Here is a 20,079-nt window from a genome sequence, read left to right on the forward strand (position 1 = left end):
CTAGCTTGAGCAAAAGAAATGTGGGGACAGTGCTCAGGCCCTGAGTTCGAACCCCAGGACTGGCAAAAAAAAATTAGGAAACCTGTGACTTCATGTAGTTACTAGCTGTGGCCACATGAGGGTGCTGCACCCTAAAGCAAAACCTGGCAGTAGCCCTAGCCTTTCCAAGTCGGAAGGTCCAAGGTTGGGCTGGCTTTCCTGGTACCTGAGACTCCTGACTTGCACGGAGAGCGAAGTCTGGCTTTGCCCTGAAAAAGCTTTGTTCCTCCTGCACTCCTTCAACCCTCGAGTTCTCTGGTGTGTAGTGCTGCTGTTGTGGAGTCCTGGCCTACAACAGGGCCTTGTCCAACAGGGAAGTATGAGTCTGGGTCACAATGCACTGTAGTAACCTTCAACTAGAAGGAACTGAGTGCTGCTAGTACCCCACCCCCAGATTAATGCGCAACTCACACGGGTCACTTTAGAAGCTGAGTCTCCAGACACCTGCAGCGCCCTGACTTTAGCAATCAAGATACCACCTCAAGCCGGGCGCAAATCCTAGCCACTCAGGAGGCTGAGCGCTGAGGATTGTGGTTCAAAGCCACTCATCTCCAATAAACCACTCAAAAAAGCCAGAACTGGTGCTGTGGCTCAAATGGTAGAGCGAGCCTTGAGTACAAAGAGGCTCAGGCAAAAAAAAAAAAAAAAGATACCCCAGTTTACCCACCCAGCCTACCCCCTACTTCCTTAGGGGACTGAAGCTCCACAAAGAAGAGTGACTAAGGGGCTTGCCTGGCACCCGGGGCCCCCTGAAGCCATCTCTGATCAGCTTGCTGAGGAATACCTCACCCAAGGCTAGGCTGAAGGTGCCAGACCCCAGAACTTGGCCACAGGCCTCCTCTGATGTCGATTGTGTCCTGGGGTGAGTAGAGGGGGCTGATGGATAGAATTAGCCACTAGCACAGAGCAGTTGGGGTGCAGTTACATGTTCAGTATCTGCCTGCCAACCTTCCATGTGAACTCAGTGCCACAACTATGCCCAGCCCGGAGCCTCGGAGCAGAGATAGTGAGATTTGAAAATGCCAGTTCCCTCCCCCAATCCTAACAGTCCTCCAAGCCCCAACTCAAGTCAGGGTATACACCTCGGTGGTCCGCGACTAGGCCCATGTGTGGGTAGTGTACTGGGCATTCTGAGTCCTGTGTGTGACCTTGGACCAGCAGGTAGACTATCTGTGGCCATCAGAAGGAAAAAAAATAACAACAAAACCTGTCAAGAATTTCCCCGCCTGTAATCCTAGCAACTCAAGGAGCTGAGATCTGAGGATAGAGGTTCAAAGTCAGCCTGGGCTGGAAAGTTGGTGAGACTTGTCTCCAAGGAACCAGCAAAAAGCCAGAAGTGAAGCTGTGGATCGAGAGGTAGAGCACCAGTCTGGGAGAAAATAAAAAAAGAATTGTAGCAGGCAGAAGTGGGACTCCTGCTTTCTAGTCTCGGTCAGTCCTGTCTCTCTCTGGGCTTCACTTCCCTTACCTGTAAAATGGGCAGATGGGATAAGGGACTTACAGGCAGCAGGACAAGGCTCTGCCCACTCTCATGGCCGACAAGCTTCCAGAACAGTCACAGGCTGGGTGTCCCAGGGAGGCCCCGCCTCTGTGCGATGCCTCCCCAGGCCTGCCCGCCCCAGCGCACGTCACCACCATCATGAAGCCTTCCTAGATTCCTTCCCAGAGTCCTTCCTCTCTTCCCGCCCTGGCCTCTGACTCTGTTGAACTTGACTCCATGTCTGGCTGTGGGGCAGGTGACCATTTGGAAGAGAGAAAAACAAATTGCTGTAAATCGAATCAGGCTGAGTCTGCAGTCCCCGGCCTTGTTACCAGGTGTGCATGTGTGATCCCTTGGGATCAGGGGCCAAGGGTACCCCCTATCTCACCCTGCCCTAGCTGGAGGTCCCTCTCCCCTCAGGGAGGGCCCCCCCCCCCCCCCCCCCGCTCCTCTAGCCTGAGCAGAACCTGAGCCTGCCCCATCAAGCATTGCTCAGAACCGGAACCCAGCTTGCTCCTCTCTCCCCCTTAGGCCCTGAACGCTGCTGGCTCCTCTGTCTGTCTCCAGCTAACAGCCCCAGGAGATGCCTAGCCCCTGGCGCTAACCCCATGCCAATGGCCATGCCCCCCACAGGTGTCCTCCAGGCCCCTGCTTTGGCCAGCTCTGGGATTATGAGACCCTCCCTCCAGGTCGGCTTCCTGGGTGGTCTGTGCCCCACCTCGGGCCCTCCCACCAGCCCACAGCTCCTGTGCATGGGGTTGCACAAGCTCCACCAGAGCCCGCAGGCTCCAGCTCACCTCTGCACCCCCAAACTGCCTTCAGAGGGCTCTTGGTGTCTCCCCATCTGGAGTAGTCTTGCCAGAACCTGCTTTTACTCCTGGATTTGGGGGCTCCCTGTCCCTCCCCATCCAGGGCTGCTGTTATCCCCCTCCCCCGACGCCGCTGTGGGGACAGAGGCTGGGGTGGGGGTGGGGGTAGAGATGGCCACAAGGGATAGGAATGTGTTTCCCATTCCAGGACCTGGCAGGCCTTGAGTGTGTTAGGATCATGAATCTCCCCCCCCCCCCCCCGGGCTTCGCCACACTGCCTCATTGCAATTGGGGCTCACTTATTTGCTGGCTATGAGACAAATGGCAAGGGACTCAATTTCTCTTGAGTCCCAAATTCTACCCCTACTGAAGAACAGGGAGGAAGGGCGAAGACGCAGCTCCCATTGGGCTCAGCCTCCCAGCCCTTCCTTGTTGTGTCCTCTGTGCCCGCCCCCCTCCACGGCTTTCTTAGGTCCAGGAGGCCCAGGCCTGCCAGGGTGAGGTTGGGGTGGAGAGATGGCCACCAGGCATGCTGGTGGGAACTGGAAGGGTGCCAGGAAGTGTCTGAGATTGTCCTTGGGCTGGTGTGTGACTCTGTCATTCATCAAACACTTCCCAGCACACCTTTAGTGCTGGAGATACAGTGTAACTGTTGAGAGTCTGGTCAGAGACTGGCTTAGGTTGGTTTGGCTCTTACTTGGGGAGAAGGGCCTTGGTTTCTTATCTGGAAAATGGGGATGGGGCTATGGGAAAGTGACGTATAGACCCGGGTGGGGCCCAGGACCAACTCTGTCTGAGCTCTAGCTACTGTTATCTATGGATACTGAAGTGCTCCCACACTGAAAGCAAGGAGTGCAGGATGGGTGTGATCAGGGTGCCAGGCCAGGCCAGGCCAGTTCTGCTCACTCTGAGAGTTGGGAGGGCTTCTTGGAGAAAGGTGATTTTGTGGTACAACGGGGAGGTGAGAGTTTTGTCAGGAGAGGTGCCAACAGGTATCTAGGTAGTTGGGAGTTGCCCCTGGCAGGGGAGAGAGACCCTGGGTGTACTAGCATGTGACTTGAGTGTGTAGATAGGCCCAGGGAGGGTGACTGGGTGAACTTACAATGTGACCTTCAGGGAACGCCCCCTCCACCCCAGGCCCAGGGAGGATGGGCTGTCTGAGGGGCTGCACCACAGTGCCATAGACAACCAGCAGGGGGCGCTCCTAGCCTGACCAATGATTTCCATAGAACTTGCCAGGAGGTGACCCTATCAGAAGAGCAGAGCTATGCTGACCACACACACACACACACACACACACACACACACACACGAAGCCTTGCTCACTCTCCCATGGCAAGGCGCTCCCTCCCTGCCTGACATCTGTAGCCAGCTCCAGTAGTTCCAAAACCCTTGGTGCCCCAAGCAGATGTGTGGCTCCTTGGGCCACCTGCTTGAACCCCACTGGCCCCTTTGGGGTCTGTTAGCTGGAGACAGACAGCCCTTTGGGGGCTCCCCAGAGCCAGTGTATCCCCGGGTCTGCTCAGGTTCTGGTGCCCACACCTGGGATCCTTCCTTTATAACTACCTTCCCAACCACTGCTGTTCACCCCTCATGCCCAATGCAAGGTCTAGAGAAGCACCCCCAGAGTCCAGCCTGCACTGCACACAGTAGGCCCCCAGCTTACACTCGCATGATCATGATCATTGTATCATGCTGCACACAGTAGGCCCCCAGCTTACACTCGCATGATCACGATCATTGTATCATGCTCAGGAAACAGGCCCAGAGACACAGTTACACATCCCGTGTAACACAGCCTATCACTGGGATTTGAACCCTGGTACAGCGGGTATAACCCAACAAAGATCTCCAGCTCCCAGCTCTGCTACCTCTGCTAAAGCCAGCTCCCCATCTGTGCAACCCACCAACCTCTCCCCCCACCTCCTCCTCTTTCCTCCTCCTCTTCCTCCTCCCCCCCACCTTAACACAGCTGTAGCTTACCTTGAACTAATGTCCTTTGGACACACCACCCAAGATTCTGCAAGAAAAGCCAGGCATCACCTGATACCCCCAGTCTGTCTCTGCTCCCCAGGTTCGGTTCCTCCCAGCCTTCCCCTCTGGACCCCCTTCGGGTCTGCTCCACGCACCTTTCCCTGGTCTAAGTGTTCATTTCCAATCCCCATTTCCTTCTGGCGTCTCTGGTGGGGTGCTGGGACCCAGGGTCGGTGGGGGGAGGCATCTGACTCACCAGCACCAGCCAGCACCGGCCAGTCACCTTTCCTCACCCAGCCTGTCTCCCCAGCAAAAGAGGCACGGACAGCACCACCTTCGTGGAGGTCTCGGAGGGTGACTTGGAACACCAGGCCCGGAGGGCGGCGGAGGGCCTCCCCCGGCTCACACCTCGGGGTGGGGGGGTGCTCTGGGGACTGGGGAGCAGCCTGGGGCCGGCGCCCTGGTGGCCAGGCCTGGGCTGGAGGGCAGCAGGCCCACATCTGCCTTCCCTCCAAGCCAGGCAGAGCGGAGGAGGAGGAGAAGCGGCACGGAGACCGCAGGGCCGGGACCTGTGCACACGGCCCGGCCGGCCGTGGTGGCTCCACGGTACCCAGAATCCGGCTCTCAGATGGGAGGCTCAGGGAGGGTCTGGGGGGAGGCGGGCGGGCCCAGCGTGTCCAGCAACCACGCGCCCACAGGCAGGCCTAGAGGTTCTCGGAGGCACAGAGCCGGCGGGGTTGGTCCGTAGGCGCACAGCGCCTTGGAGAGCCTGAGGCTCGGCGCAGGCTGGCTGGGTGCGGGTGGGGCGGGCGGTGGGGGCCGCAGGTGCGGAGCTGCTGATGGCACAGGGGTCCCGAGGAGCCAGCGGGGCGGGGACGTGCCGCGGGGTCGCTGCGCAGGCCCCCGCGGGGCTCACGGGGGTCTCGGAGCCCCAGGGAGACGCGCGGGGTCGTGGGGCTGCGGGGTCTTCCGGACCTGGGAATGTTTGGGGTCCCCGGAACGGGGCGCAGGGCCAGAGGATCCCGGGGTTCCGGGGCGGGGCTCACGCCCTGGGGATCGCGGGGTTAGTTCTCGGGGTCCTTGGGATGGGGGTCTCCGGGGATTTTTGTGGCCCCCGGGTCGGGACGCGGGATCATGGGGTCTGGGGTCCCCGGGGTGGGGTCAGGTAACGGTTTGAGGTTCCTGGGGCGGGGTCTCCGGGGAGGATCTTGGGGTCCCCGGGGCGGGGTCATGGGGTCTGGGGTCCCTGGGGTAGGATCTCCCCGGGCGGGGTTTCGGGGAAGATCTTGGGGTCACCGGGACAGGGTCTCAGGGCTTCTCTGGTACCTGGGGTATTGTCAGGTGTTTTGGGGTCCCCGGGGCAGGATATCCGGGGAGGGGTTCTCGGGGTCCCCGGGGCAGAGTCAGGGGGTTGGGAGGGGTTCCCGGGGCGGGGTCGGGGGTTTGGGGGGTCCCCGGGGCGGGGGCAGGGGTTTGGGGGGCCCCGGGGCGGGGGCGGGGTCAGGGGGTTTGGGGGGGGTCTCCGGGGCGGGGGCGGGGTCAGGGGGCTTGGGGGGCCCCGGGGCGGGGTCAGGGGGTTTGAGGGGGGGGTCTCCGAGGCGGGGGCGGGGTCAGGGGGTTTGGGGGGGTCCCCGGGGCGGGGACAGGGGTTTGGGGGCGTCCCCGGTGCGGGGGCGGGGTCAGGGGGCTTTGGGGGCCCCGGGGCGGGGGCAGGGGTTTGGGGGGGTCTCCGGGGCGGGGGCGGGGGCGGGGGGCTTGGGGGGCCCCCGGGGCGGGGGGCGGCGTCAGGAGGTTTGGGGGGTCTCCGGGGAGGGGGCGGGGGCGGGGGGCTTGGGGGGTCTCGGGGCGGGGGCGGGGGGCTTGGGGGGCCCCCGGGGCGGGGGCGGGGTCAGGGGGTTTGGGGGGGCCCCGGGGCGGGGGCGGGGGCGGGGGGTTTGGGGGGTCTCCGGGGCGGGGGCGGGGTCAGGGGGGTTGGGGGGGTCTCCGGGGCGGGGGCGGCGTCAGGGGGTTTGGGGGGGTCTCTGGGGCGGGGGCGGGGTCGGGGGGTTTGGGGGGGTCTCCGGGGCGGGGGCGGGGTCAGGGGGTTTGGGGGGTCTCCGGGGCGGGGGCGGGGTCAGGGGGTTTGGGGGGGTCTCCGGGGCGGGGGCGGGGTCAGGGGGTTTGGGGGGGTCTCCGGGGCGGGGGCGGGGTCAGGGGGTTTGGGGGGGGTCTCCGGGGCGGGGGCGGGGTCAGGGGGTTTGGGGGGTCTCCGGGGCGGGGGCGGGGTCAGGGGGTTTGGGGGGGTCTCCGGGGCGGGGGCGGGGTCAGGGAGTTTGGGGGGGTCTCCGGGGCGGGGGCGGGGTCAGGGGGTTTGGGGGGGGTCTCCGGGGCGGGGGCGGGGGCGGGGGGCTTGGGGGGCCCCCGGGGCGGGGCGCGGGGCCGGGGGTCGCTCCGCGCCCGCCCCGCCCTCCTCCCCCGCCCGCGCGGGGGGCGGCCCGGCGGCGGCGGCGGCGTCGCACGCTTCCTGCGGGCGCGGCCGCTGTGGGCGCGGAGCCGCGAGCGCGGCGCGAGCGAGGCGGAGCCGGCGGCCGAGCGGACCCCGAGCCACAGCGTCGAGCGCCGCCGCCGCCGCCGCCGCGCAGCCCCGCCGCGCCGGAACAAAGGCCCCGCCGCCGCCCGCGCCGCCGCCATGAAGCCGGGGCCGCCGCACCGCGCCGGGGCCGCCCACGGGGCCGCCGCGGGGACCGGGGCCGCCGCCGCCGCCGCCTCCGGGGCCCGCGGGCTGCTCCTGCCGCCGCTGCTGCTGCTGCTGCTCGCGGGGCGCGCCGCCGGGGTGAGTGCCTCCCCGGCCCCCGGGACCCCGGGACCCCGGCCCCCGCCGCGGCCGCCCGGGCGGTTGGGGTGGGGGTCGGGTCCCCTCGCCGTCCCCGCGGCGCCGGAAGGGCCTGGCGGGCGCGGGGTCGCGTGCGGGCCGGGCTGGGTGTGTCCGGGCCTCGTGGGTGTGCGCACGCCGCGGCCGGCTCCCGCGCCGGGTGGGGGGCGCGCGTGGGCTGGTCGCCGGCTCCCCCCGCCCCGTACGGCGGCCGGCAGGGCGGCGCGGGGGCGATCGTGAAGGTGACCCGCGGGGTGGGGGAGCGGTGACCCCGCACGCCCGCGGGGGACCTGGGTGCGGGACCTGTGGGGCGGGAGCGCGGGGAGGCCGCGGCCCCGCGTGGCTGGGCCGCCCCGCCCCCACCGTGCCCCGGCCGTGGGCGGGGGGGACCCCCGGGTGGGCGTGTGCGCGCGTGTGCCGGGCCGTGGACGCCTGTGCGTGTGCGCGCGTGTGTCCGCGCGGGCGTGCCCGTGTGCGGGGTGCCACCCCTGCCACGCGCGCGTGGCTGGGCCCGGGGCCCCCGAGGGGTGCGCGGCCGTGGGGCTGAGCCGGGTCCTCCCTGTGGGGGACCCCGGTCCCCCGCGAGCTCACCCCCCCCCCACTGCACACGTCCGGATTCTGTGCTGGCGGCGGTGGGCTGGAGATTTCTGGGTCACACCCCCTTGCTTCACCCCAGGAACAATGCTGTCCTCTCTTGCCAGGCTGAAAAGACCCCACCCTTTCGGGGGACCCCAGTGCCAGCCCAGCGGCCATTCTGTAGTGGGGACAGGTGTGTGGGGAGGGTGGGGGCTTCTCTGTGCCTTCCCGGACCCCCAGGCTCCTCTGGCTGTGGGAAGTTGGGGGCAGACCCGCGGAGGGTGCCTGGTGTATCCAGGTTTTACAAGTGGGGCGAGGAGGAGCACCCCCTCCCCAGGTCTGGGGTCACCTCGTCCATGGCCGTTTTAAGAGACCATTCCAAAAAAAAAAAGACAAACGGAAGGCTTGGGATGGCAGTCCTGGCTTCACAGCCATGCGTGCTGTGGTTTGGGGGAGTAAGTCATCCTAGCCCTCTGAGCCCTGGGGTCCCCTTAGTGAAATGGGGGTGCTGACACCCTCCCCAGAGGAATGGGACCGAAGCACTCTGGAAGGTTTGGGAGGAATGGAGTGCAGAGGATGGGGGACAAAGTGTTTTAGCCCCTGGAGGTCCGCTCCACCCAAGAGCAAGGCCAGAAACAGGCCTCCGGAGGTGTGGGGGGCCCCGGGGCCTCCAGGGGCAGTGAGCACCCTGCGTCAGGTGGGCCGGGGTGTCAGGAGGAGGTGGCTTGCTGCCCCAGGGGCCGGGCCGCTGGGGCAGGGCATTGCCGGCTTCTCACCTGGGAGTTAGAGGGTTAAGAGGTGGAGCCTGGTTGCCTGGGTGCTGCCCAGGGAGGGTGGCACAGAGACTAGAGACTGTGGTGGGGGCTCCGAGGACATCCTGGGATGGGCCGTGGCTGGCTTCGAGGGGAGGGACGAGACGACCCCTGGTCCGCCCTGACAGGGCGTGTGGGATGGCTGGGGGGGGAGGTGGGAGGAGCCACGTGTCTCCTCAGGCTGTGGGTGGTGAGTGTGGGGGGGAATCCCAGCATCTGTCCTGAGGGACCAGGTGACCAGGGCCACCCACAGCGTCTTCAGAGGACAGGTCCTCCCGGACACGTTAGCATGGGACACACGTTCTCCCGAAGTCCAGGTCTGGAAGGGCAGTGCTGTGCTGCTTGGTGTGACTTGAAGCCTCTCCATGGCAAGAGTTTTCTAGTTGGTGGCTGTGTGGCTAACGAAGGTCACTTCGCCTCTCGGAGCCTTAGTTGCTTCCTCTGAGAAATGGGGGTGTGGGAATGGCGGGAAAGCTTCGAGCGCCCCGTGAATGTAGAGTGTGTGGCTGTGTGGGGGGAAGGCTCCTTCAGCACCCTTTCTGTTCCTCTATGCATCCAGTGCCCCGCCCCCTCCAGGCTGTTCTGATTGGCTGGGGGTGGGGTTGCCTGGTAGGGCTGTCTTCAGGGTAACCATGGAAGGTGGGGGGGGGGACCCGGGACTATTGCAGGCCAGGTTGTGAGTTGACCCCCAGTGGGGTGGTCGCCCCTGGGCTGCAGACACCCACTGTGGGATCTGGGGTCCTCTGGGTGGGTGGCGTGGGAGGGTCCTGGAGGAGGCAGCTTCTGCCCTGCCCCTCTGCCCTCTGGGGACAGATCCTTGTCAGGGGACAGCTGTGGCGTGGTGGCTGCCTGGGAGGCGCCCAGCTGGGATTAGAAGCTGGGGCCCGCTGCTCTCTGGGGCGGGGTGTGTTTCTTCTTGGTCCCAGTGTCGGGGTTGGTCGCAGGTGAGCTCAGCTGGAGGAAAGCAGTGTGGCCTTCCCGGATTGGGTACCGTGTCCCCAGGGTGGCCCGGGGTGGGGCTGCTCTGGGAAAAGCTGGGCCAGCAGTGAGCAGGGTCACGCCACCTCCCAGGGAGGAGGTGGAGAAGCCTCTTCCAAGCAGGGCGGGCAGCCGGTGTCCCTCCTACCCCCAAAGTTGTTGGGGGAGAGGGCTGGGCCATTTTCCTGAGTCTACAGTAGGGTACCTGAAGGCTGGAGCCCACTGGGCCATCTGGGGACAGGAGGCTGGGAGTCTCCATTCTCGGCTGGCAGGGCCGGGCAGGGTTTGGAACAGCTCCACACCTCTCAGGGCTAAAAAACTGGGCTGCCAGCAGCCCTGCCCGCCCAGAGCACCTCAGCACGTGCTTTGTTTATCTGGTCCTGAGGACACTCATAATAAGATGACGCAGGAGCGATCCATGATCAGAACCCCCATTTTACAAATGAGGAAACTGAGGCACAGAGAAGTTAAGTGACACGCTTCCAGTCACAACCAGAGTAGCTGGATTGAGACAAGACCTGGCCACAGCCCCAACTCCACACCTTCTTGCTGTGTAATCTTAGGCAATTTATTTCATTTCTCTGGGGCTTCCCTCCTCGGAACATGATCCTCCTATTAACTACTGTCTGTGTGTTCATTGTAATTTTGTTTTCACTGCTGAGATTTGAACTCAAGACTTTGCACTTGTTAGTCAGATGCTCAACCATTTAATTCATGTCCCCAGCTTTTTTTTATTTTTTGTTTCCGTTATTTTTCATATAGTGTCTTGCAAGTTTTGTCAGGGGGCCATTCTTCTGCCTATCCCTTCTGAATAGCTGGGATTACAGTTGTGAACTATCATGCCTGCTTTCTTTTGTTGAGTTTGGTGACTGGCTAACTTTTTTGGCCAGACTGTCCTCAAATTTGCATTCTCTCAGTCTCTGTTTCCAAGTAGCTGGGATGACAGGAGCTAGCAAGCCAGTTCCATTATTACTATTATTGTTGTTACTATTATTACTATTACAGACAGAGCTTACTATTAGCTTAGGTTAGCCTCAAATTCAAAATCCTCCTGCCCTACCCTCTTGAGTGTTGGGATTACAGGCATTTGCTACCATACCCACTTAGGAGATACTGTTGGGTTGTTGTCTTTTTAGCAGGCAGGGTGTCTCTTCTCTTTAATTCTGGCAATGTCTTTATGTTAAGTGGCAAGTTGAAAACGGGGGAAGGAGCTACTTGCAGCTCTTATTCTACAACTCAGACTGTGGCATATATAGAGGGGTGATTCTGAGGACTGTGGGGGCCGAGGTGGGAGAGAGCTTTGTGAACTGAGCACGTTGTGTGTGAGGGGCTCATGTCAGGACCGCGTGGTCAGGTAGCACAGAGAGGAAGCCTTCCGAGTCTTTGGACAAGGAAGCTCCCTCCCCAGGGTGCCCTCCCCCCCCCATGTGTGCCCCCGCCCCAGCGTTGGGGGCCCACTCTGCACACGTGCCCAATGCTCAGGTAGGCCTGCCCTGGCCTCCTCTGACCCTTAGAAAGCTGGGTGGAGCCTGGGTCCCGGATGCTGGCCCTGTAGCCTTGAAGATTTTCTCTGGCCTGACAGAGTCGGGTGGAGAGAGACCGCATGCGGGGTCCCCTAATAGTCCCGAGTGGCATTGCTCACACAACGCACTGGACCCCAGGGTCCATGCTGCACCTGGACAGAGAGAAGGTTCAGATGGTGCCTGATGTGCAAGACAGAAGGAAGCTGGACTCTTATCTAGCTGCCTCCCCCCCCCCCCCGCTCCCCCCCCCCCCGCCGTGCAGCTGGGGACCGTGAGGCTGGCAGGGTCCCCTTGTGTGTCAGGCGAGGGCTGTGGGCTGAGAGGCGCCAGGGCTGCACAGGGCAGGCCTGTGGGCTGAGCACCCGGGTGCTGCCACCGTGTCTGGCAGGGACCGAGTTGCTGCGGCTCTGGGTTGCAGCCCAGCTTTCCTGGAGCCCTGTGATTTTGTGTCTGGAAGGGGCAGGGTGGCCAGAGTTATGGGCTGCCCAGGCCCAGCCCCTTGCTCCTTCAAGCCTCCTGAACCCCATGCCAGCCAGAGCAGAGTCTAGGCTGGGCCTGGCCCCTTGTGGACTTCCTCGGGCATAGCGTTCCTCCACATTCCGGGAGCACCGGGCCTGTCGACAGACAACTCACTTGTCTTGGCTCTCAGCCGCCCAAGATTCCAGGCCAGGGAGCCTTCACTTCCGGCCCCCCTCTGTCCAGAGCAGGCCCAGGCAGAGGGGTGGACGCTCCCCTCCCCCACTAACTAGGCCCAGTCTCAGTGCCAAACAGGAAGCTGTGATTATAGGGGAGTCTGAGCGGCCTAGGCTGAGGGCCCAGTGTCGGGTGGGGAGGGATGGCCCCACTCCTACCTGGCTGCTGAGGGAGGAGGGCAGAGACTGCCCATGCTGGCCTTGTGTACTACCCTCCATGACCCCAGCCTGGGGGGCTTTGCCTTCCACCCACCGTCCCTGTCCCCCTGCCGTCCTCGGTGCTGATGTCTGGGGCCTCCAAGCTTAAGGGTGCAACTTGAGCCCACTAGTCTAGGGTGAAAATCCTGGATCTTCCAGTTTCTTTCTTTTTTTTTTTTTTTTTGCTGGTCGTGGAGCTTGAACTCTGAGCCTGGGCACTGTTGTGAGCTCTTCAGCTCAAGGCTGGCACTCTACCACTTGAGCCATAGCACCCACTTCCAGCTTTTTCTGTGTATGTGGTGCTAAGGAATCGAACCCAGGGCCTCATGCATGCAAGGCAAGCGCTCTACCACTGAGCCATCTTCCCAGCCCCATCTTCCAGTTTCTTGCTGTGTGACTTTGGCAAGTTCACTTAACCTATCTGAGCTTCAGTCTCTTCTTTTTTTAATTAAAAAAAAATGTGCCAGTCCTGGAGCTTGCATTCAGGGCCTGGGCACTGTCCCTAAGCTTTTGTGCTCAAGGCTAGCATTCTACGACTTGAGCCACAGCTCCATTTCCAGCTTTTTGGTAGCTAATTGGAGTTAAGAGTCTTATGGACTTTCCTGCCCAGGCTGGCTTTGAACCATGATCCTCAAACCTCAGCCTCCTGAGTAGCTAGGATTACAGATGTGAGCCACTGGCACCTAGTTTAGTCTTTTCTTTAAAATGGGGTCTCTGAGTTGTTAGGGGGTGAATACTATGGGATAATAAAGTAAAACTGAAAAAGTTAAGTAAACAGTGGGGGTCCTTCTGCCAGGGCGCGTTTCTTCCTCTTACCCAAACTGGCTATTTATTTAGTCCTGGGGCTTGAACTCAGGGCCTGGGCACTGTCCCTGAGCTTCTTTTATTCAAGGCTAGCACTCTACTACTTGAGCCACAGCGCCTCTTCTGGCTTTGTCTGCGTGTGTGGTACTGAGGACTTGAACCTAGGGCTTCGTGCATGCTAGGCGAGCGCTCTACCACCAAGCCACACTCCCAGTTCCCTGAACTGGCTTTTGATCTTTGCCTGCACTCTTGTTCTTGCCCAGGAGCCACTCTTGGGGGTCAGGGGCAAGATTACCCATAGGAACCACTTGGGCACGGTCGTGGGTGGTTCTCAGCACAACCAAGGCCGAGGACCGTCTTGACAGAAAGCACTGAGCTGGGACTCCAGATCAGAGCTGGCGGGATTCAGGCCAGATCAGAGGCCTGCAGGGCTCACTTTGCAGGCATTGAGTTCTCTTCCGTGGTGGGCGGCCTCAGTCCAGCCTCGGGGCAGAGGATGAGAGGCACCAACACTGGAGCCCGGGTTGCAGTCCTGGGTCTCCAGACAGACCTGATTGTGCGCAGCATGAGCCCAAGACCTGGCTGTACCAGCTGCTCCCCTCAGTGCTCCTGGCCAGGAGCACCTGGGCTGCGTTCCACCTGCCGCCCACCCAGGCCTGGCTGCAGTGAGCTGGTGATCTGACCTTAGGTAGGCCCTCGATGGTGGGAGGATCTGGGGAGCTGCTTAGCACCCCGGCTAGGGCTGGTTCTGTGCCCTCGGTGTCTCAGTGAACCTCAGACCCCTCCCCCAGGTTGGCAGCCTTCCCCCATCTAGCAGGTCAGAGAGGTCTTGCTGCCACCTCAGATCACACATCCCGTATGGAGGGTGGGGAAGGACAGGGGAGGTGGAGTCAAGTGTTTGGCTGCTCCCTCCCCCCAAGTCTCTAAAGTCCTGTCCCCCTTTCTGTTGCTGGTCTTGTCATGACATCTGTAGGGCCTCAGTTTTCTGCAGGGGGGAGGGGGTTGGGGTGGTGGGTTCTGATGAAGCTACCCTCCTTGTGTTGGGATGGACTGTGGGCTTCCAGGCTGCAAGCCCAGTGCTGCTTCTCCCTGGGTTCAAGCTCGACCCACACCACCCTATGTCTTCCAGCTCCCTCACACTACCAAGCAGGCCCCCACCCACTGCTCCCCACCCTGCCTGCCAGCCCAGACTTAATGAGAGTCATTTAGAATCAATTGCCAGCAGGAGCTGGGAAATCTAATTGCAGCAAACGCACTGCCAATTCCACTGCTGGTATGTTAGGCTGCTGGAGGGCCTTGAGAGGGGGCGTCCCTGCCCAGCAGGATCCTCTGCGGAGGGGGTCCCCTGGGGCCCATGCACCTGCCCCTCTCCTGTGCCAGAGGGGGTGCGAGGTCCTTGCCCACCCCTCAGGTCACTGGGCCTCCCGGGCTGGACTGTCCCAGGGTGTGTGCAGCGGAGTCCCCTTCCTGGGCTCACCATGCGCTCCCTGTGTTGGGGACAGTAAGGTACAGGTGGCTGTGAGGACATCAGTGATGCAGCCGGTGCTTGCTGAGGCCCAGGCAGGCCCTGTCCCCCCCCCCCCCCCCCCCCGCCATGGCGCTCCATCGCTGGGTGCTGTCACTCCAGGGCACGCGCTCAGGGCCTGGGCTCAGCAGTGGGCCCGGCTCTGCTGGGGTGTCAAAGGCCTGGCATAGCTCAGGGTGGCTGCACCTGTGGTAGCAGGGCCCTGTGCTGGGGACGGTGGGAGCTGGGCTGTGCCAGGTGTCCTGCCAGGCTGGGAGGTGCGTTCGTGGTGTGTGAGGTTCTGGGCCTTGTGGAGAAGGAGGAGGAACTGCTCCCGCCCCCCCCCCACCTCCCCAACCTCCAAATCAGGGGCAGACTGCAGCCCTACCACTGGCAGCTGAGGAAGGCGGGCAGATGGTTCTCAACCCACAGCCAGTCTCCGTTTCTAGCTGGGGTCGTGATGGCGGTTCTTGACGCGTTAGGCTGTGCCCTGGCTTACAAAGTGCGCCCTCGCCGTAACCAGTCAGCCTCGACTTAAAAGCTTAGCTTGTTTGGTTTTGGTTTTGTGTTGTCAGTCATGGGGCTGGAACTCTGGGCCTGGGCGCTGGTCCCTGTGCTCTTCAGCTCAAGGCGAGTGCTCTACCACTTCTGGTTTTCTGGTGGTTAATTGGAGATAAGAGTCTCACGGTCTTTGAAACCGCAATCCTCAGATCTCAGCCTCCTGAGTAGCTAGGATGACCAGTGTGAGCCACCGCCACCGGCGCCTGGCCGCTTAGTTTTCACAATGAACCTTCTCGATGATTGTCATCTCACAGGTGACTCCCCTAGCCTCTCCACGTTGGATGGAGAAGAGCTTGGTGACCTCTCCAGTCACACCAGGGGCATGATCAGTTAGGTCTAGGCCAGTTGAGGGCTGGGCAGGAGTCCAGGACCGGGTCCCAGTCTTTATCATGGTGCTGACCTGCCATTTCCCCCCACCCCACCCCACCCCACCCCGGCATTGACTGTTATCTGCTGTGCCTGTCCTGTGTGGGCGCTGCCGCCTGACCTCAGGAAGCTTCCAGGTGGGTAAAGCAGGGAATGGGGAAACTGAGGAGTTGGCCTTCACTCTGGGACTCAGCGAGGGGCAGCGGGCACTCAGAGGTGGGAAGCTCATGGTATATTGAGGAGCTAGAGGGCGCAGGGGTGCGGGAAGGGAGCACTGTGTCTGTAGGGGTTTCCCATGAGTATGTTGTTTCACTGGGGCCTGGCCCTGTGCTTTAACCATACATGGAAGACCCCAGTGGACAGGGATGATCTGCTGGCTCAAGGAGGGCTCTAGGCCTAAGTGGGGGCGGGGGTGCGCTCTTGTCTTGCAGGCAGAGGGTGTGCTGATGTGTGCAATGGGGTCAGATGCCTTGAAGAGCATTTGCCACATGTAAAAGCTCAGTTCAACCTTGCTGGGTGTTGCTCACACCTATGAGCTCCTGTGGAGGCTGAGATCTGAGGATTGTGATTCAGAGCCTGGCAGGGTAGGAAAGACTGTGAGACTCTTATCTCCAATTAATCACCAAAGAGCAGGAAGTAGAACCGTGGCTCAAGTGATAGAGCGCTAGCACCCAGGCCCTGAGTTCAAGCCCCAGGACTGGCACAAAAACAAAACCTATTAAAAAAAAAAAAAACAACCCTCAGTTCATACCTTGCAATCCCTCAGTTCAGCTGATACCAATACCTTGATTTTACCCGAAGTGGAGAAAGAGGCCCAGAGAAGTGAACAACTCATCTAGGCTCACAGAGTAAGTGGCCCAGTTGGGATTTGAGCCCCAAATGCGTGGCCTGGTCCTGTCTTGTGCAGAGGCTGCCTCTGCTGCTTGGAGCATGAGAGCTATGGGGGCCCCACGGCGGGGGGGGCTTGCTGGGGGCCCCAACTTGTGTGGCTGCTGGGGCAGTGTGTGTGAGACCCAGGCCAGGAATGGCTGGGGGCCCTGACCTCCACATGGGGGCAGCTCTCTGTCAGGCTGGGCCTATGCTGAGGCAGGGTAGCCCCGGCTGGGGACAGGTGAACTGGAAATGACAGCAGCTCATGGAGCTTTGGAACTCCTCTGGTCCAAGTTGCTTATTGTCCCAAAAGAGAAACTGAGGTCAGTGTGTTGGTTTCACGTCTCGAGTCCGTACATTGGAGGACGTTGAAGCCCTGAGCAGCACAACTGCTGCCTGAAGTACCAGCAGGTTAGCGGCTGAGCTCCTGGGCCCTGGCCAGGGCTCCGTTCGCCATACGGTATTTGGTCTCTTCTGCTTCTGCTTTGCCCAGCATTCAGGCCCAGTTTCACTTCTTCTTCCAGGAAGCCTTCCCTGACCACCCCACCCATACCCCCATGCCCAGTCCATGCCCCTCCGTGTGTCCAGTGTAGCTCCTGGACCTCATCCCTTTGCCCGGGGGGGGTGCTGTTCTGCTGCCTGCCACCAAGGCCTCGTGGGCACAGGGCAGGCCATCCTCCCTCCTTCCTGCCCACCAGTGGGCTTGATTCCTCCGCAGACCGTTCTTTCTCCAGAAACCTCTCCCCCTCCCAAGCCCAGCCCAGGTGTCCCTTCCCAGCTCCCAAGCCCCCTGGACTCCCCCTCCTCCTGTCCTTCCTCTCTCTCCGGCACCTCTTCCAGTTCTGATTCTTTGCCAAGCCCTAATTCTGTTCCACTGCACATAGGCTCTGCCCCCCCCAGGGGTTGTGTCCCCTCCCCCACCCTCCCTCACAGCTGCGAATCCTGCATTACATCATCTCCCTGTCAACCTGCAGGTACCTAGTCTCCTTCTGACACTGCTACATTGTTTCTCTCTGTTGTTCACACGTCCTGAGTCTGTTTTATTCCTAGCTCTCCCAGCAGTCACACCTTGTGCTTTCTCCCCACTCCCACGTGACCCTCCAAGCTTGGAGAAGAGGTAGCTAGAGGGGTGCGCCTGTCTGGCCTCAGGTGACTGAAGGGGAGGGTGGAGAGGAGAAGGGGGCACGGGACCCCTCTGGACCCCATCTTGCCTGAGGGTGGGTGCTGGGCTGCTCTCTCAGCCCTCTCCTTCCTCCCCCCCCCCACTTCCTCTTCCAGCTTTGGTTGCAGTTTTCCCTCCTCCCTCGCTCCCTCCCTCCTCGCCTTCCCCTCTCCCTCCTCCTGCTCTGATACCTGGAGACCCTCCAGCCCTCTCTGGTTGGTTGGAGCCTCCCATCTCCTCTTCTGTGACTCAGTGGGACGGGACCTGAGGACTCCCCTAACTCAGGTCTAGGTCCAGGGGCACGACTCCCATAGCAGAGCCCACCCTGGCCTGTGAGACTGAGCCCTGAGCCAGGGTGGCAGTGGGGACCAACAGCTCTGATGACCGTCCCGCCCTGGCTTGTCCTCTGGAAGCTAAGCCCCGTTTTCAGGAGAGGTGGGGTACAGGGGCGTTTGGGCCGGTCTGGAGGGGTGGGGCTTGGGTGGAGGAGCTGGGCTCTCCCACAGGTGGCTCCGGGCGTGTTTCTGTCCAGACTCGGGTCTGGGCGTGTTTTGCACACATACGTGTGGGTGTTGCCCTGTGCTTGGGCCGAGGCACAGGGCTGGGGGCTGTTTTACACTGAGGGGTGTCTTACACCTTTCTCCTTTCCCACCTGCAGCTCCTTGGGGATGGAGGATGGTGGGAGAGGCCGGGAGACATATGTAGAAGTGTGCACAGCGACACAGAAACAGGGACGCCCCTATGCCCTTCTCCGTGTGTTCACGTGGCCAGGTCTAGCCCTGCGTGGGCGTCTAAGCCCCCCCCCAGGTGTGTGCTCACGGGTGGATGTGGGTTGGCCTGGAGACACCCCAACGTGCCTGAGCACACACAGACACAGAGCCAGGGCTCCGAGCTGCCTGGCCTGTGTCTGCCCCTAATCCCAGGTCTTAATCCCAGGGCCCGGGGAGCCTCGGCTCAGGGCAGCTGGTCATCTGGCCTCCTTGGGTGATTAAGACCAGGGTGGAGGGGCGGGGCTCTGCCCCCTCCTCTTCCACTCCTCCTGTGTAGGGTGGGCTCTGTGTGATGTCCTCAACCCCAGGGGCAGATGGGAGGAGGGGAGTGAGGGAGAGAGGCCACCTCATCCACACTCTTTACCAGGAGCCTTCTTTCTAAACTCTGGGGAACTCAAGATTTTCAGGATGCCTCCTCCCCTCTCTATTTCTCCACCCACCTCCCCCTGCCCAGCACTGGGGCTGGGACTCAGGGCCTGGGAGCGGTCAATGTTCCTTCACATGGCTCTGACCCTTGAGCCATGCCTCCACTTCCAGCTTTCTGGTGGTCCACTGGAGCTAAGAGTTTCATGGACTTTCCTGCTCAGGCTGGCTTCAAACCTTGATCCTCAAATCTTAACCTTCTAGCGTAATGGGCTTGAGCCTGGCACCGGGCACACTTCCGATGAAGTAGAAAGATGAGGTCTAACCGCGAGAGGTCAGCTTTGAGGCCCGAGCGGGGATGCGTGACCACCAGGGACAGCGCTGAGCACTAGGATACAGAGGCTGCTGTGAGGAGGGGGCCCGAGTTCCTGGGGCATTTGGAGGCACGGGGGGACCCTGGTGGCTGTGCCCATCATGGCAGTGTGCCAGCGGTTCCCAGCGGAGTCAGGGTGGCCTGCTCAGCATGGGGGGGGGCTGGGGGAGCTTGCTCTGCTGGGGGGCGCTGCAGGTGTGACACGTGGTGGGGTCTCCCAGGGGAGGGGCACGCAGGCCGGCTCTCGTGTTCCCACAGAGCTCGGGCCTCTACTGGTCAATCCCTGGCCTTGGGCAGGCATGGGGCTCAGGGGCCAGGAAGTGTGTTGGGGTGGGGAAGGAGGAGTAGTGGACACAGGGGTGCAGGCCCTCCCCTGTGTCCTGGGCTTGGGGAGCAGCATGGTCCTTTCTTGCCCAGTGATGTCTGGCTCTGTGTCCATCCATTCCAGGTCCCCTGGCACACACGGCCTTCTACAGAGAAGGTTCCTACGTGAGGCCTTGGACATGTGTGCGCGCGCTCTCTCTCCTCTCTCTCCTCTCTCTCTCCTCTCTCCTCTCTCCTCTCTCTCTCCTCTCTCTTTCCTCTCTCCTCTCTCTCTCCTCTCTCCTCTCTCTCCTCTCTCTCTCTCTCTCTCATCTGGGCTGTCCTCCCCCCAGCTCTGTTCTCTGAGGGAAAGGATATAGCTGGTGTGCTTGGGGTCAGGTGGCAGAAGCCGAGCGCCCTGGCCATGGCAGTGAGGAGGGAGGGGTTCTGGTGGAGGGGATGTGTGGACTGAGTGGGGTGGGCAGGAGACTGGGGTCCCCCTCAGCTCTGTGGGACCTGTGCTGTGGACTGGGGGTGGGGGCTGGTAGGACACGGGGATACCCTTGAGCCCTACAGAACTGGTGGGGTATCATGAGAGGATGTGGGGCACTGGGATTCCTCTGGTTCCATGCACCACCCCCTCACTGGGAGCCAGAGGGGATAGGGGGGTCCTGAGTCATTCCTAGCCCCCCCTTCCCCAGGTCCTCTGTGCCCGCTGCCCTGCAGCCTGAGCCTCTGTGAGGTCACCTAACTCATAACCAGTCGGAGGCAGAGGACTGGGGGTGCGGTCACACCTGGGGTTCAGCTGTGGGGGTGTGGGGCTGCCGAGCACGGGGCCAGAGCACCTGGCGGCTGGGGCCTGCGCTCAGCCCTTTGGCCTTTGTGAATGGAGGATGGAAACCTGCCCGGGGCTCGGCGGCTGCCAGCTGGCCAGGTTGGAGGCGGGTGCCTGCGGGCCACGGCGAGGTGGGCCGCGGTGCGGGGTGGGCCTGGCACTGGTGCCCGGCGTCTGTCCTCCTGCTGCCCCATACGCCCACAGCCAGCTGGGTGCAGGCGGGCCTCATCTGACCA

General features: G+C 62.0%; 1 protein-coding gene across 1 annotated transcript in view; it reads left to right on the top strand.

Annotated features, from left to right (window-relative positions):
- Positions 1–6,879: 6,879 nt before the first annotated feature.
- Sdc3 (syndecan 3) overlaps positions 6,880–20,079 on the top strand; it is a 38,436-nt gene continuing 25,236 nt past the window's right edge. The window contains exon 1 of the mRNA XM_070037433.1: positions 6,880–7,114. Within this exon, the coding sequence (XP_069893534.1) occupies positions 6,971–7,114 (144 nt within the window). The 5' untranslated portion in view covers positions 6,880–6,970. The remainder of the gene's footprint in view (positions 7,115–20,079) is intronic.

This window comes from Dipodomys merriami, unplaced genomic scaffold (genome assembly GCF_024711535.1).
Source record: "Dipodomys merriami isolate MVZ:Mamm:240054 unplaced genomic scaffold, mDipMer1.0.p SCAF_28, whole genome shotgun sequence".
Lineage (NCBI taxonomy): Eukaryota > Metazoa > Chordata > Mammalia > Rodentia > Heteromyidae > Dipodomys > Dipodomys merriami.